The sequence below is a fragment of the Schistocerca cancellata genome, chromosome 8 (assembly GCF_023864275.1).
Source record: "Schistocerca cancellata isolate TAMUIC-IGC-003103 chromosome 8, iqSchCanc2.1, whole genome shotgun sequence".
Taxonomy (NCBI): domain Eukaryota; kingdom Metazoa; phylum Arthropoda; class Insecta; order Orthoptera; family Acrididae; genus Schistocerca; species Schistocerca cancellata.
Window position 1 is genome coordinate 119,061,818 of NC_064633.1, and position 17,486 is coordinate 119,079,303.

The 17,486-nt window shown below is 44.1% G+C and overlaps 1 protein-coding gene across 3 annotated transcripts in view; it reads right to left on the minus strand.

Moving 5' to 3' along the window:
• LOC126094458 (semaphorin-2A-like) overlaps positions 1-17,486 on the minus strand; it is an 816,626-nt gene that overhangs the window by 139,197 nt on the left and 659,943 nt on the right. For all 3 annotated transcript variants that reach the window (XM_049908840.1, XM_049908839.1, XM_049908838.1), the window contains one exon: positions 12,133-12,363. In XM_049908840.1, the coding sequence (XP_049764797.1) occupies positions 12,133-12,363 (231 nt within the window). The remainder of the gene's footprint in view (positions 1-12,132; positions 12,364-17,486) is intronic.

Consider the following 17,486-nt stretch of genomic DNA (forward strand, 5'->3'; position numbering starts at 1 on the left):
AGCGGCACCGGTCGCGAAAACTGACAACAGCCGGGAGAGCAGTGTGCTGGATACATGCCGCTCCGTCCGGCGACGCCAAAGGGCCGAAGATGACACGGCGGCCGTTGGGCCATCTAGGCCTGTTCGGACGGTGTCTGTTTTTTATATATATGTGTGTCTGTACCATGAAAATTTATTGAGTTTCATTAAGGTGGGATGTTAACGAACAAATCTTGGAAACTTATTTACTCTTTAAACAAGCCTGATATAGTTACGATCAAAATGTCAAATTAAAGAGCTTGATGAGACGCAGCTTTTGCTACAGTTTCTCTTATCGCCAACATCATACTGCGTCTAGAAAATTCATTTTACTCAGATTTCATCAAAAAGTCTGTTTAATTTATCAAAGAAGTAATCTGACAGTTGCTAGGATACTGTTACACAGACAACACAGTATTTGTAGGCTATATGTTTTACAAAAAGTTTTGGTTTTTTTCAGTCAATTAACGTTTCAGTAATTTAAATCGTCCGGAATTGTAATTCTATTAAAGTTACAAGGAAGCGTATTACATTAGCGGAAAGGGATGGTAATTTCCCATCACAGTGACCTGCTACAATGAAACTTCCTAGCAGATTAAAACTGTGTGCCGGACCGAGACTCGAACTCGGGACATTTGCCTTTCGCAGTGCTCGCAGGAGAGCTTCTGTAAAGTTTGGAAGGTAGGAGACGAGGTACTGGCAGATGTAAAGCTGTGAGGACGGGGCGTGAGTCGTGCTTGGGTAGCTCCGTTGGTAGAGCACATGCCCGCGAAAGGCAAAAGCCCCGACTTCGAGTCTCGGTCCGGCACACAGTTTTAATCTGCTAGGAAGTTTCACATCGGCGCACACTCCCCTGCAGAGTGAAAATCTCATTCCGGGGTCTGTTACAATATCTGTCAGTAATACATTTTTAGGAAATATTGATAATTTAGTCAAACTGTGCAATCATGTTTATTATATTTATATTGGTTGTAGCCGAGCTACTCATCGCACAACTTATCGTAGTATCTTGAATTGACCAGCACAAAAACGTGCATCCCCCTGTTTTAGCCTAGCATCAAGGATACGGAAACGTTCAGTCTGACAACAAATAGTTAACCGGCGGACGGTATTTAAGCGCCAGTTTGACGTTAGGGTGGAGACACAGATTACAACAACTCCATAAGCAGTACTGCGACATTCTGCGTTGCGTATCGGCCGCACGACTCCTTCCAGAGTTACCACTGTTCGCGTGCGGGCCCTCGCCACTTAAAACACTTTGCCACTGAGCCACAAGTAGGACTTTATTCGGTGGCTTCGTGGAATTTGCCTATTTCTCGCGTGCGTTTCTGAGAACTTGTAATACTGCCAGTTGTGGACGCCGGTAGAGTGTTAGAGCTTTTAAAGAGTTAGCCACAATGGGGACTCGTGTTTATTTGTGGCTTGACGAACACTTTGGACTTCTGTTTATTTCCAGTTGGTGGTTAATTCGGGGCTTATAATTATTTGTGTCAGCTACAATAAGGATTTGTGTTTATTTTGCGGTAAAACGAACAGTCGGGACTTGTATGTACTCTCGGTCTGCTGAACATTCGTTAACTCCGAGCATTAGCAATCAGAATTTTGAAGCATAATAATGTTATCTACAAAAGCTATTCTGCGGCACTGATGTTTATTTTACGCACACTTGGTGAAGAATTTTGATGTTAATAGCAGTTCAGGCTCGCAATATGCACCAGTGTCGATTTCTTACGAAATCTGATTAACTAAACTTGCAGTTTTATTGCAAACAATTCGTCTCAGCTACAGTGATTTGTAGTAGTTTGCCACATCACTATTTGCGCACGCATCGTAAATTGGCTGCAGTCGCTTTATCAAAGCGGTGAATGCAACCAACACCCTAGACAATGTAGATTTACTACCATGTAGGCCATTACTTATAATTTAAACACAAGCTGTAATCATTCTTATGCAAATTAGTACCATCAACAGCAGTTCTTTTTTCTATACATTGGTAACTAACGATATAATACGGACGATTATATCCCATCATCATAACTATTTCTACTATTAACAAAGATTACACTTACTACCACATTTACAGAACATAGAGCCATAGACAGTAGTTAGGTTGTATTCCATACCGAGTCATCCAGCCGCATCTGTAGGTACATGTATTGCTTGAGAAACAGTGGACACTGGTCATTTTCGCAAAGTCCAGGCACAAGTAGCAGGTGTACCAAGTGACATTAACAGCCGTACACCCATCTGGTCTCAAAAAAAAAAAAAAAAAAAAAAAAAAAAAAAAAAAAAAAAAAAAAAAAAAAAAAGTTAATGCCTCAGATGGCTGAGCTCTCTGCACTTACATATTATGTACTCCGACAGTCACCGAGTTCATGAGGCGTAGTTTAGAAGCTGTATCACATTTTTCTCTCATTCCTCTTCCACCCACCGATGATAAGCGGGAAGAAGTATTGGCAGCTCGGCCCTTTGCTGTTATTTGGATGCTGTATGGTGTGGCATGCAGCCAGCACTCCACTCTCCCTACTGTTGCCTCCTTCCCAGTTTTAACAGCCGCTCTGCGTGGTATCTCCTTAATTGACCGAGTGCAGCTAAATTTACATTCACATTAATACTCCTCGAGCCTCTGTACAGTCCATAGCGGATGGTACACAGTGCCAATATTTTCCAATCCCTTACCTGCTCCATCCGCGCATTAAGCGACGGTAAAATGACTGTCAGAATGCCTAAGTGCGTGTCCTAATTTCTATCATTCTTTTCTCCAGCGCCAGACGGGAGGTCCTCTTTCTTCTAGGGATTCCCACGACGACGTCTCTGAATTTTTTCGATGTCTGGTGTTACGCTTACATTATAAGGACTCCTAATGCTGGTACAGTACTTTAGGATTGGTCTCACTAGCCTCCTGTATGCGATTTCCTTCCACAGAAACCTTAAGTCATCGTTCCACTGGACATGGCTTTTTACTGTTAGCCGCAAATAAAACGACCATACTGAAAATAACGAGCAGTAATTTTTTAAATTTTTAATCTTTATTTTTTAGACAAATCAAGCACATAATCCTAATCTATATACTATCTCTTATTTTTTAACATAGTCTCAACCTTTTTGCACGCAATTTCCCGACGTTCTGTAAATCTGAAGATACTGTACGATACAACGTGCCATCTTCCCGAAAACACATAACGCTCCGCTTACAGGAAATCCTCCACCGTCCCATAGCGTCAGCTTCGCATCTGTTCCATAACAGAACAGGAAAGATAACAGGCTGAGCGTGGTAAGTAAGGACTGTAGGGAGAATGTGGAAGAGCCTTCTCACCCAAATGTCCTGTTCTCCACAGTCACACGAGCAGTGTGAGGACGGGCGTTATATTCTTGCATGATCTCTTTTCCAGTGCACAACGGAGCTTCAAAAGTATCTGAATATAGGGAGCAGCATTTATGTTTTGTCCAGGTTTAACACCTTCACTTTGGCGTTGAGAATTCTCTCTCTCTCTCTGTAGGGCGAATCTCGTATTAATGCTTCCCTCCATCCGGGGCGCTGCTTTTGCTGTTTCTAGCCGTGGCGTGGCGGTCGTACTCAGACTACTATTTTAAATTTTTTATTTCAAAACTGGCCGAAACTCATTTTTTCAAAAAAAAAGAAAAAACAGTTTGTTTCAAACTCGTTATGATAGGAGCAATGATTGAACCAACTTTCATTGGCTGTCGCAATGCCCATCAAAAAATATCATCTTCATTTTGTAACCTCTAACGAAGGTTTTAGGTGACGATTCTTGTCTGAAGTTTGTCTCAGATTTTAATCATTTCTTGTACTGTACTGTGTCCTACCGCATGTTTTGCAGCGATTTCATTCTCTATGACACGCCTGTCTTCGCTAACTAGCTCATCAACTTTTTCCCTGTTGCGTTCAGTGCAGGCAGTTCGAGGGCAATCGCTACGAGACTCATCTTGTATACGCGTGTGTCCAGCTTTGAAATATGTCATCCATTCATAACCTTGCTAACGCCCATGTAGACATCTCCATAGACACGTTGAAATTTGAGATGAATTCCAGCAGCACAGTTTTCCTCTTTTAGAGGGATTCAATGACAGCACGCTGTCCAACTGAAACACTGATATCGGCAATTTTGGGAATTATTGCTTGTGGTGACGTGATAGATTCTAATGACGTCACAACTTGCCAAAATGTGATGTAAAGCCTGTAAATTACTATCTTTCAGCAGTTTTTGTGTCATTCTTGGAAACAGAATTTTAACAATTGGTTGCTCACAACTCTCAGAATGGCCTTCCTGCCTATATGATGTGACATGTTAAGATTTTCACCGATTATCTTGTAAGAAGATACTAACGGGTTATTTCCCTTTGTTAGAAGCATTTCTTACATTAGCCTCATCTGAAGAGACTGGAATTCATTGCAACAGGTGGAACACTTTTCCAGGTTTTCTGCAACATCCTACGATCGTCCAACCATCATAACTGCAAGTATAAATCTGCATCGTCAGTGCTGCTGATTCTATTGTTTATATAAAGGGCGATAAAAAGTTTCCATTCGATGGACGTACAATCCAAAATCGGTATGCCAATCAGGCAAAATCGCCAAAATCACCGTGAGCATTGAGGCAGTCATCCTACCGACGCAGTACTTTGAAAATATCAGTCTGGCAAAACACCGTGTCCTGCTGTGTGAAGAAGTCCGTAACCACCTGCTACACATCATCGTCCGACAGGAATCGTCGCCCCTTCAAGACCTTTTCTACGGGACCGAACACGTGAGACGTCAGGACTATTCTGCAGGTGCTCGAGTATCTCCCATTTGATCTAGCGTAACTTCTCCGTTACGACATTTTCGACATGGGGACGTGCGTTATAAACTTGGCGCAAGATTCAACAATGGTGTTTCTTGACAGAAATGCTGCCCACACACATTATTCATTCTCCGAAATATGTCTACCTTGTTTGTCCTTCTGAAGGAAACAAAAGAATAACAGCACGTTGGTCCTCTTAGGACGCGTAAGGTAATAACGTCGTCATAGCTCACATGTCCTCTTTCACCGCAGGCAGATCGAAATGAAACGAATACCACACTAATCTCTTGCCTATGTCGGTGCTTACACACCCGCATCGGAGTCGCGCTACGTTGCATATACGCTGCAGCAACGCCCTCGAACGAAACGTTTTTGGTCGCTTCTTGTTTACGGAAAACAGTACAGGTCCTATTAGGCTACATCGTTCCAGTGCACCCACGAAGGAAAAAATCAAAGGTAGAAGCCGAGTCCTGAGAGTGGCAGCCACACGCACTGAGAGCTCAGCTAGTGAACTGTTGAAAATTTACCAAATTATTCATATGTCATTTCTATCTACACATATTCAATGAATCTGTCTACTGCTGGACAATGTGCGAATCATTTTTACAGGAAGACTGATAGAATTCTTGCATAGTAACCTGAATTACCGAGAAATAAAGTCTGACGGTATATCACAGTCTGTCGCAAGTGCTGTTGAACAAGTCTCTACTCGTTGTATACGACCTGCGGGGCTAATTAAGAATTACTCATGTCGCGGCAGACAACCACAGAGCGTAGCGTTTGTTACGTGAATGAGAACGCCTTTGTTCAGTCCGCGAGGCGGGAATGGCGCTGGAGTGTAAAAGACGGTGCAGGGGATACGAACACTGAGCATGACGAGGTGTGACTCTGTGTGTGTGTGTGTGTGTGTGTGTGTGTGTGTGTGTGTGTGTGCGTGTGTAAGTGGGAGGGGTGAACGGAGTGAATGAGTGGTGACGGGCGAGCGCAGGGAAGGGGGAACGGCGCTTGGGATGTGCATTGCGCGAATGTAAGGAGAGGGACAGAACATATTTCCGGGAAAAAACAGCCCCCTCCGGAGTATAATAGAGTGGAGGATATGGAGGACCGCTGAAGGGGACCGGAAGTGGCCCACATCAGCGGAATTTTTGTTTCCAGCAGAGGCGCGCGGCGGCGCAGCAGCCAGCCCTCTTTGTTTGCGGAACACAGGGGTTGCGAGCACTGACGCTGTTCACCGAAGCGCCGCTGCAAGTTTTCCCTGATAATTAAAAAGTCTGCAGCTGATACCGGATACGGAATGGCTCATTCCAAAGGTATTTTTCAGACACACTGTAAATTAGTAGCCTAAGAATAATCCGGCATTAGTGGCAGCAGCGAAAGAGCGTTGTGTCGCCTTCATATTTTACTTTCTATAAATTCTACAAACAAAACACGAAATGTGAGACATGTTGCTATGGATTACAAGATACGGTGTGGATGTATTCTGTTCATCTAGATATCCTCCACACCTACGTGTAGCATATCCGAGGAAGCATAAACTCTGGAGTATTCGATGTTCAAATGGTTCAAATGGCTCTGAGCACTATGTAACTTAACATCTGAGGTCATCAGTTCCCTAGAACATATAACTACTTAAACCTAACTAACCTAAGGACATCACACACATCCATGCCCGAGGCAGGATTCGAACCTGGACCGTAGCGGTCACGCGGTTCCAGACTGAAGCGCCTAGAAACGCTCGGCCACTGCGGCCGGCGTTCGATGTAACTTACGAAGCTCTTGCCTCATACACTAATATAATGTAACTGAGTAGATAAAAAAATCTGCTCATCAGCTGGCGGCAGGAGTACAAAAGGCATTACCGTTTGCAAGCTTTCGGAGGCAGTGGCTCCTTCTGGCAGAATGAATGAAGGGGAAGGAAGAGGGGTGAAAGGAAAGAGCTGATGAGGTTTAGGAGACGCGGCAGAGTTTGGAAAAGTCGCCCAGAACCCCACATCAGGGGAGACTTACCGGTAATTTCCCGTGACCCGGAGTTCCGGGCGACTTTTCCAAACTGTACCCTGTTTCCTAAACTTCACCAGCTCTTTCCCTTCACCACTTGCCAGTAAGTCTCCCCTGACCCGGGGTTGTGGGGACTTTCCCGAACTGAACCCTGTTTCTTAAACGTCACCAGTCCTTTAACTTTACCCCTCTTCCCTCGCCCTTCAACCATTCGGCCAGAAAAAGGAGCCACCAGCTCCGAAAGCTTGCAAACTGTAATACTTGATATGTGTGTGTTCTCCTCTCGCCGCTTGGTGAGTACATCTTTTATCAATCCATTTACAGTATACTACGTCACAGACTGATTGTCGTAAAAAGAGTTTCACCCAGAAGAACAATGAGACTTCCGATAATTGTCCGCAGGCATGTAGATGATACCACACATACAAAATGACTGCACTTTCAACTCTGAAGTACCAACAGTTACTGCATTACACGGCCACAAATCGTGCGTGGTGCCAGGTGCTCATGGCTGTGAGTACTAGCGCCCAGCCGGTCTTGGTGGCCAAGCCGTTCTAGACACTTCAGTCCGGCACCGCGCGATTGCTACGGTCGCAGGTTCGAATCCTGCCTCGGGCATGGATGCGTGTGGTGTCCTTAGGTTAGTTAGGTTTAAGTAGTTTTAAGTTCTAGGGGACTGATGACCTCAGAAGTTAAGTCCCATAGTGCTCAGAGCCATTTGAACCTTTTTTTTTTTTTAAGACCAGAAACCGCTTCACGAGGCGCTCTCCACTGCGCCTTCGGACGCAGACCCGCACAGATGGAAGTATGACTCGTGGCTAAAGATGACCTGCTGCCAGCCTGCAGGGTTCTGTATCCGTCGTTGTCAACTCCAGGCGGGTCGGTGCTATGCTGTGGAGGAGTGAGTGGCAGGGTTCGTAAGGGCTGGCGCGCGGCGAGCCCTGTGTCAAGCAGCCACCTGCCACATTTACAGGCAGAAGGCAGGACAGCCCGCTCAACGGCTCCTATGGTTGCCGTTGAATCTGCACGCGACAATCCGTCGGTCCTCCCTCCTTCGTAGGATCACACAGCCCCCGCAGACCTACGATGCGGTTCCCCTCGAACTCATCTAGCTGGGCAACCCGCAGCCTAACGTGTCATCTGGGCTTAGTGGTCGTGCAGGTGATGTTCTGGTGACGCTACCCGCTGTCGCAATGACCGAAACAGCCGTTTGACACCCCGTCATGTCCTACCCGTGCTGCCCGAAAGCGCGCCGACCGTGCAGACGTAATCGTTGGCATAGCTGACAATGTGCAAAATACCCAGCCAGTTGGTCAGTTCCTTCTGAGTGCAGTTCTTTTTATGACGATTAGTGTATACTGACAGTTTGCAAAATGTAAGCAAGGTAAGTGAGCCATTACAAACATTTTTATTCGCTATTATGCGTTGTCATACCAACTTGGACTGGAAAATTCGATCAAATACGCCATGTGTTTCGGTTTCATTACTTTTAAATGCCCGAGCTTCTGATATGAAAGCGAAAGTCAAAAATTTTTTTCTGGTATCGTTGAGGTTAAAGATTTGTTAGCACTGCAGTTCGGGTAAAGCGTGGCAGAAGACAAAAATTGGTCTAAAAAGTAATAAAAATAGTGAATTATAGACGATTATATATAAAGGAGTTCATGAACAAATGTACAAAATACTCACTATCATCCAAAATGGAAATAGTTCGTTCGTTCAAACAAACTGATTGCAAACTAATTTGTTTTCCCTAAAAAATTGGAAAAATGGACAAATGTTTTATTTAAAGTACTAATGGCTCGTATGCCAACTCCCAAAATTGGAAATGTATAGAATGGAAAAATTCAAAATACAGCCTGTCTATAGTCTCTTATATTTCGAAGTATAGCTTCACTGTCAAGGATTCAGTTGACTGTCGAATGAGCTGCACTAAGACGTAAAAGCGAGAGGAAGCCTATCTGCGATAGCAAGCTGACTCCCTGAAGAAGAAATTTTGCTTCGAAATGCACACTGGCGGATAAAATACGCTATTGAAAGTCCAGTACACGGGCTTCAAAATGAAGTTTCCACTCATGACATTGTCCTGCTTGTGCCAAGACTAGTACTGTGACAATCATGAAGTGAAGTACGAGGTGCATTCAAGTTCTAAGGCCTCCGAGTTTGTTTTTTTTTTTTAAATTAACTACTCACCCGAAATCGATGAAACTGGCGTTACTTCTCGACGTAATCGCCCTGCAGACGTACACATTTTTCACAACGCTGACGCCATGATTCCATGACAGCGGCGAAGGCTTCTATAGCAGTCTGTTTTGACCACTGGAAAATCGCTGAGGCAATAGCAGCACGGCTGGTGAATGTGCGGCCACGGAGAGTGTCTTTCAATGTTGCAAAAAGCCAAAAGTCACTAGGAGCCAGGTCAGGTGAGTAGGGAGCATGAGGAATCACTTCAAAGTTGTTATCACGAAGAAACTGTTGCGTAACGTTAGCTCGATGTGCGGGTGCGTAGTCTTGGTGAAACAGCACACGCGCAGCCCTTCCCGGACGTTTTTGTTGCAGTGCAGGAAGGAATATGTTCTTCAAAACATTTTCGTAGGATGCACGTGTTAATGTAGTGCCCTTTGGAACGCAATGGGTAAGGATTACGCCCTCGCTGTCCCAGAACATGGACACCATAATTTTTTCAGCACTGGTGGTTACCCGAAATTTTTTTGGTGGCGGTGAATCTGTGTGCTTCCATTGAGCTGACTGGCGCTTTGTTTCTGGATTGGAAAATGGCATCCACATCTCATCCATTGTCACAACCGACGAAAAGAAAGTCCCATTCATGCTGTCGTTGCGTGTCAACATTGCTTGGCAACATGCCACACGGGCAGCCATGTGGGTCGTCCGTCAGCATTCGTGGCACCCACCTGGATGACACTTTTCGCATTTTCAGGTCGTCATGCAGGATTGTGTGCACAGAACCCACAGAAATGCCAACTCTGGAGGCGATCTGTTCAACAGTCATTCGGCGATCCCCCAAAACAATTCTCTCCACTTTCTCGACCATGTCGTCAGACCGGCTTGTGCGAGCCCGAGGTTGTTTCGGTTTGTTGTCACACTGTCGCACCCACGAACACACTTTCGACACATCCATAACTCCATCACCACATGTCTCCTTCAACTGTCGATGAATTTCAATTGGTTTCACACCACGCAAATTCAGAAAACAAATGATTGCACGCTGTTCAAGTAAGGAAAACGTCGCCATTTTAAGTATTTAAAACAGTTCTCATTCTCGTCGCTGGCGGTAAAATTCCATCTGCCGGACGGTGCTGCCATCTCTTTGACGTAGTGACAATGAACGCGGCCTCATTTTAAAACAATGCGCATGTTTCTATCTCTTGCCAGTCCGGAGAAAAAAACATCAGAGGCCTTAGAACTTGAATGCACCTCGTATATAGTTCTTCAATTGCTATGAAAGTAATGAAATGGCAGTGATAAGTAAATCAATTTCAACCCCCTCCCCATGCACCATCTCCTCATACACACACTCCTCCCCCGTACCTACCGAGGATTTTGCGAGGTTTCTCTCGGTTGTGGGTGTACGGTCATCTCTCCCGTTTATACCGGATAGGTCCCAGCCACTCAGTCACCTCACTGGTATTTGGCTGAAAAGAAACAACGCTCTGTAATGGACCATTCTCAAACAGCTTGTCCTACTCCCTGGACAGAAGGTAAAAGGTAAGGCTCGTGTCCTGACTAGCGACCTGAGTTCACGTAGAGCGAAGCCCTTCTATACGTAACGGCACTGGGAGGTGGAGTGGGTTACGGGTTCCTCGCTCCGACCGCGTTTACCCCCAGGGGAGAAACCCGGTACTCATTAGAGATCTGGAATGACATCCATATACCCGCACTGTGATGTCCTCTCGCGATTCTCCGCAGCAGCCGACTCGTCACCTGAGTCCGGTTTTGGCTACAGTGGACTCGACTGGCTCAGAAAGGAGTGCGAGTACACTAGTGCCTAAGTATAGCAGCGGACTCGTGGTATTCCTACAACCGAGAAATGGCTCTGAGCACTATGGGTCTTAACAGCTGATGTCATCAGTCCCCTAGAACTTAGAACCACTTAAACCTAACCAACCTGACATCATAAACATCGAAGCCCGAGGCCGGATTCGAAACTGCGACCGTAGCGGTCGCGCGGTTCCAGACTGAAGCGCCTAGTACCGCTCGGCCACACCGGCCGGCTCCCGCAACCGCTTTGAAAGAAATTTGCTCTAATAAAGTGCAAATATTTCACACAATCACGATTTCGCTTTATAACCATTCTCAATCGAAAGTTGAAATGTCGCAAACTGTACGGCCTGGCGCAATGACGGAAGCGACCACCAGGCATGACAGTTATTATATACCAACATAATGACTGATCGGGTTTCAGTAAATACTGTTCTGTTTGTACATGCATTTACACAGATAATTTTTTTTCGAAAACTGTTGTATATTTATTTTAATATTTAATATCTATTCAGAGAATGTCTAACAATTACGTTGACACATAATCACTTTTGAGGCGTTACAGAGTCTGTAACGACAGCAATAGAAAACATAACATCATGATGAAGTGCAATCTATAAATGGTGATAAGTCATTAAAATAAATTAGAGAAACGAAGATAAGCTACACAACTCGCTGTTAGTCCATAAACGCAAGATACTATGACCAAATGAATACAAAAATAGCGCGCATTTTGTCGCACGGATATAACAGTAACATTGCTTGTGGCCAGTTTAACGCTGCACTTATTTTCTCGTTGTGTTAAGTATAATAAACAAGAATATAACCATTCTATTTGAACTGAACGAAATTTGCATGATTTTCGTCTGAAGCGTGAGCTGTAGCATAAAACTTATTCCACATATCGCTCCTGGTCTAATGGAACACATTTGCAGTTGGGTACCTTGCATCAATTAATTATCGTCCTACATCCACCACAATCTCACAAAACACGGCTTCGTTAACAATCAGTCTTTTCGCCTTGTCAGTGCTACTCTACAGCAGCTAGATCATGTACTCATCCTCCACACTAACAGTAAGTCACGGTTAGCCTTACACTGCTGCACGATTCAGTAAGAAAGAACGAGTCGACGACGAACGAGGGAAGCCCGTTAGCACTGATATAACACAGGCGTCTCGATTTGTGAAGTATGCAACCCGCAACGCGGGACTCGTACTCACTCTAGCACACATATGAAAGCAAGTTGAGTGGACTGTGGCTGTCCAGGAGCAATACAATTTTCTGCTGAAAGTAGTCGCTAAAAGAGTTACTCACGTATCTCGTTGAAGTAGAAGGGGAACTCGCCGGGCAGGGAGCAGTTGAGGCGCGCCTTGAGGAAGGTGGCCCAGTTCTGCGAGAGGATGTTCTTGCCGCCGGTGTCGCGCTTGCAGACGCGCGCCACGCGCGAGTAGACGCTCTTGCCGCAGTTGATGTACTCCACGGCCGGCTCCCGGAAGAAGAACAGCACGTGCTCGCCCACGTCGAACGAGCCAACGAAGTTCGGCTCTGCAGGTAAACACACAAAAAAGGATAGCTAAGAACCGATCAGTGCACAAACTCAGGCATGAGCCGCAGCAAATGCTGATACATAAATTCCAAAACATAATATTTGACAAATGCGCAGATAATAACAGGTGTCGCGACTGTGTTGCTGAGAATGACTCAGTGCCTCTGAAATCAATGATTTATAAGTTTCTTTTGCTATATTTTTATGATCCAGATAAACCTAAATGCGAAGTCCAAAAATAACTGGACTTTCTCTCTTGTGTATGGAAGAGTGGAATTGATGAGTCTGACATTATACCGTCATTGCTAAATTTGTTAAACAATTGGCTAATGTCCTGACACAATTACATTCATAATGCGACATTACTGTATTCATTTTTGGGATTTGAGGTCCGCCAGTTACGCAAAACACCGTTTTTCTCAGTAACCAAACATGTTTCGGCACCACTGTGCCATCATCAGTGGGTTTTCGTTATTATTTATTCTGCAATGTGAACATTTTTGTTACATAATTATAAAATTATGTGCATTTTTAGTTCAAACAACAGATCGTTTATTTTTGTAAATACCTTTACATTTGGTGAGCACGAATTTTCTGGACCACTTTTGTGTAAATTATTACAGGTAGCTTGTCATCTGCAACCAAACGATGTTGATGAGAAAGTTTTTTTCTGAGAGTTAACCTATCTTCTAGAGTGTAATTTAGTTTTTTGCGATGTTTTCGTGATTATTTTAGTGTGGCAAGCACGTCCGTAACTGGCGGACGTCAAATCGTAAAAAATTTAACTGCAAACACTGCCAATACAAGGAGCTGCAAATCAAAAGATAGATATTACTATATTCACCTGCGCGGAACATCCCTCTTCATATCGATGTGCAGCACAGCATTCTTAGAGTCACTCAGAACCAAACACTGTCACTCACTGCTTTATTGCCTCCGCGTACCTATGCTACATACTGTTTCGGTTCTAATGATCACCCATCATTCACGGTAAAGTGTCTGGTCGGTTTGTTTGTGGCGTAACACCCTCAAGGACAGGAGATAAAATTTTAGAATTACTTACAATAATGACAATAAAGCGCTTAATGCCAAAAACCTTCAGCAGATAATGAATGGGGAATATTTGCATACCAATTCCGACTTTCATATGATAGCGACCGAGGTATATTATGTAGATAATGATGAAACACAGGTAAAGGTATATTCTCCCGCGAATTTTGTAAGTCGAATATATCACTAATTATTTCTAGGATGACAATTTCCATTAAAATCAAGCACTGATAATGCTGTGTCCCCCCAGAGGACACGGAACACAGTTTACACAGAACAGCGCCAAGCTAGCTACAACTGAGGAATAACAAAGTAAAGGTTAGACTGCAGAGAAAGCGCACATGAGAAGGAGTATGTTACACATCCGCCTTACGTCACACTAAAGGTTTCCAAGTCGACAGCTATCTGCCAGACGTGAATATAAGCAGACACACGACTCCACTCAGCATGTAGTACATCAAGACAATAGCCGGACAATCATCAGGTAGTATTAGGACGGCACTTCAGTGGGTATCTCAGGACTCCTTTACAGCTGCCGCCAAACATTATACAAGTGAAGTTAATCATTGTTCATTAGATTTAGGACCATAACAGTACTTAAAGATTTCTCACTGTAAGTAAACTTCGAATTATACAGAATTTTCATATTTCAATTAACTGTTATAAAATGTATCAATAAATTATCGTAAATTGTTGCAAATCTGTGATGCCATCTGTTTTTGTCATACCTGTAGCCTAAACCTATTTGACCACGTGACGAATCTCTGTAGCTACTGCATGCAAACAAGCAACCTCAGTAATAGCAACTACTTCGGTGGTAGGAGAGTTCCATTCCTCCTATATTTGTATGTTTGACAGCAAGTGCACATGGTGTATACAACAATTAGAAAGCTGAATGCTGTCACACACAGGGCTACACTTGCAAAACACAAAAACACACATACACACACACAAGGAACCTCCAATGCCTGACACCTTAAAATCCCAGAGTTGTCTCCCCAAACTGTTCAAAAGACACAGTTAAGTTATCCTTGAAAAGTACCACCACATCTGTCTGTTGACAGCGTTCTATGGGAGCCAAGGTTTCTAGTAGCTCACACAACTACTGGTGGCACTTTCTTGCTCGCTTTTAAGACTTTCGTGAAGAAGTGGACACACGTTTACGCAACAGGTCCAGTCTACCCCCAAACCATACAACACTACTGATGAATCAGAAGCTGCCGGATTTCAATGATCATACCATTTAAGCATCTTGTAGCGCGTTCAGCTTGACAACTTGATTAACAAACATGACGATGATTGCCTGATGTCTGACAGCAACTGAACTTGGGATTCGTCCATGTTTCCGGTCAGGTAATGCTGAAGATTCTACTGCCACCTTAACATCATTTGACAGACTCTCTTGCTCACTCACCTGCATTTCTCGTATATTTCAGCATTAACTGTGTGCGATTTTCTCCTATTGACATTACTATGACTCCCGGTCAGGGAAAGCTGTACAAGTTGAACAGACTGACTTCACTTTTCCGCTCGTTTTACAGCTATATAATCAACTGAGACACTTGCCTCTGTATCTGAACGTTTCATCCCATACATCTGTTATACGTCTATGACTCTTATTTAGGTTGCTTGTAATACACCTGACTGCCCTTAATTTCTATTGTCATCTGGATCATAGTCACTGTGATTAAGTGAGAGGCCAAGTTTGAAACGCACGTGCAAGTATGAGAGGAAGGTGATGGCCGGGTGAGGACATGAAGCAGTAAGGCAAGCACCCATTTCGGCAAGACCAGACTGTGCTAATGGAGGCTATGTCCTCTCCTGTGCTGAACTACGGGTTGAAACAACTTTCTTACGACAGACTGCAGTGGCGGGGGACAGTTTCGCTGCCGTGCAGCCAGCCACATTAAACACTGCTCCACGTGTACCTATAGAACCGGTAATACAGCACGTGGCGTTCGAGAAGGAACTACGACGGACTGAACACTCACCCCCATCACTCGACTCAGTACATAGTTGTTTAAATCAGTGTGTATTCTCCTCATTTCATGTTAGCTCTTAGACACAGGATCGTCTATTTGTTTTATTCAGGATGTTTCACAATTTCGAGTACGAGCTTCTTGGTATTGTCGAGGGGACTTAGTAGATACAGTTTTAATAAGGTATCCATGTACCATTTTGGTATAAAAATAAGCATTCGCGGATCATGGTACACACAAAAACCTAGAAGAATACGATGTCGTCGGTCCCTGCTGTAATTATGACGCCACATACCATTTTCGTGCGACTAAATAACGAGTGCAAGAAACTGCTGCACGGGTTCGCCGCACTCTCGTCTCTTCAAGAGAAAGTCCTTCTCCATGCAGAAGAGAAGCCGACGACGAGTACTGGAACACTGTACGTACCGTGGACTACAGTAGAGCACACCGGTCAGAGCTCATTGTCCCCCCTGTGTGCGTTCGATGAAGTGGGAAATTAGAAAAAGATCCGATTTTCAAAGTTATTGTGCATCAAAATGGTTAATTTCCGAACGAGGGTGTCTTATCAAAACTTTGTCTACTAAGCCCCTGAACAACTTCTAGAAGCCTGTAAGGAGAAGTGTGAAATACCCTGCATATTCTCATCTTTATCTTCCTTTACAATATTTTCGCCACACAACTCCATGAAAGATACTTCACAAAATCGTAACGCGTTTCTGTCACATAACTAGTTATTGTTTTCCGTGCATTCTCTTCCTCGCCGTTCCAATGGACAACCGCTTTGTCATTACGTGTGACGTTATGTCGTGCTATGGGTATGCAGCGAAACCAATGACCATTCGAACCAATGGTAGACTGCTTTACCACCACAGCCGAAGAAAGCACAACAGACAAAAACCAATGTGAAAGCAATGTAAGTCACTACTAACAAAGTGTCGGACATTCAAGAAAGCTACGATCCCCCTTATAAATGTCCTCCGCAGATGGGAACGAAACGTCGGGTTTTAAGATGAAATCCATTCGACCACGGCATAACAGCCCAGAACAATTCATTAATTGTGACAATTCCAGCTGTGAAAGTTTACATTTAGCAATGTCAGTTTGTTTTGTTGACACAGAAGTAATAGTCCTATACGAATTTGTTCACCACCGCACCATAACTAACTGATACTACCATGAAGTTCTAAACCAATTACGTGGGACACGACTCAAAAATTGTTCAGCTTCGTGAGGATAAAATTGTAGACTCCTCAATACATCACAACTTTCCCACCAGCAGGACATTAAATATGAGGCAGATGTGGGCCAAAAACAAAATGATATCGGTTTAAACCCATCCTACGCTCCGGATGTGAATCCTTGTGACTTTTCTCCTCGTTAGAGTGAAGAGCGACGTGAAACAGAAAAGTTTTCACGCCATGGAAGAGGTGACACTGAAATAAACACCACTTGTGAACCCAAATGATGCTTCAGTATGAATGATGCGATGGTTGGTCGAATGATTCAAAATAGTGCGTATCAGAAGAATAGTAACTAGTGCTCATCGGACTGAAGGAAATGAATTGAACGACGGCAAATCCGTAAGTAAAAACATCTGACAGCACTGATACAACGATGGCATACCTTTAACCTCATTATTGTTCTTATCAGTTAGCTGTGTAAGGTCTGTTAATAGATCAATTTGTGGCGATTTCTGATCATTTTATTATGAGCGTCCCGTTCTCCGGATGCACCGAGGAGAAAATGAGAGTAGTGATTGGTTTGCTGCACTCTGATGAGACAGTTGAGATTATTTAAAGTTGCGGTACGGTGATCCCTGATTTACTGAACGAAAAAGTCGCGAGGGGATTAATAGTTTTAAAAGCGGACATGTGTCTGGAACGAAATTTCACTCTGCACAGGAGATGCGCTGATATGGAATTTCCTGGCAAATTGAAACTGTGTGCCGGACCGGGACTCGAAGATGGGACGTGTTCCTTTCGTGGGCAATTGCTCTGTCAACTGAGCTATGCTAGCACGACTGATGATCCGTCCTCACACCTCTACTTCCGCCAGTATCTCATCTCCCATCTTCCAAATGCAGAGAAGTTCTC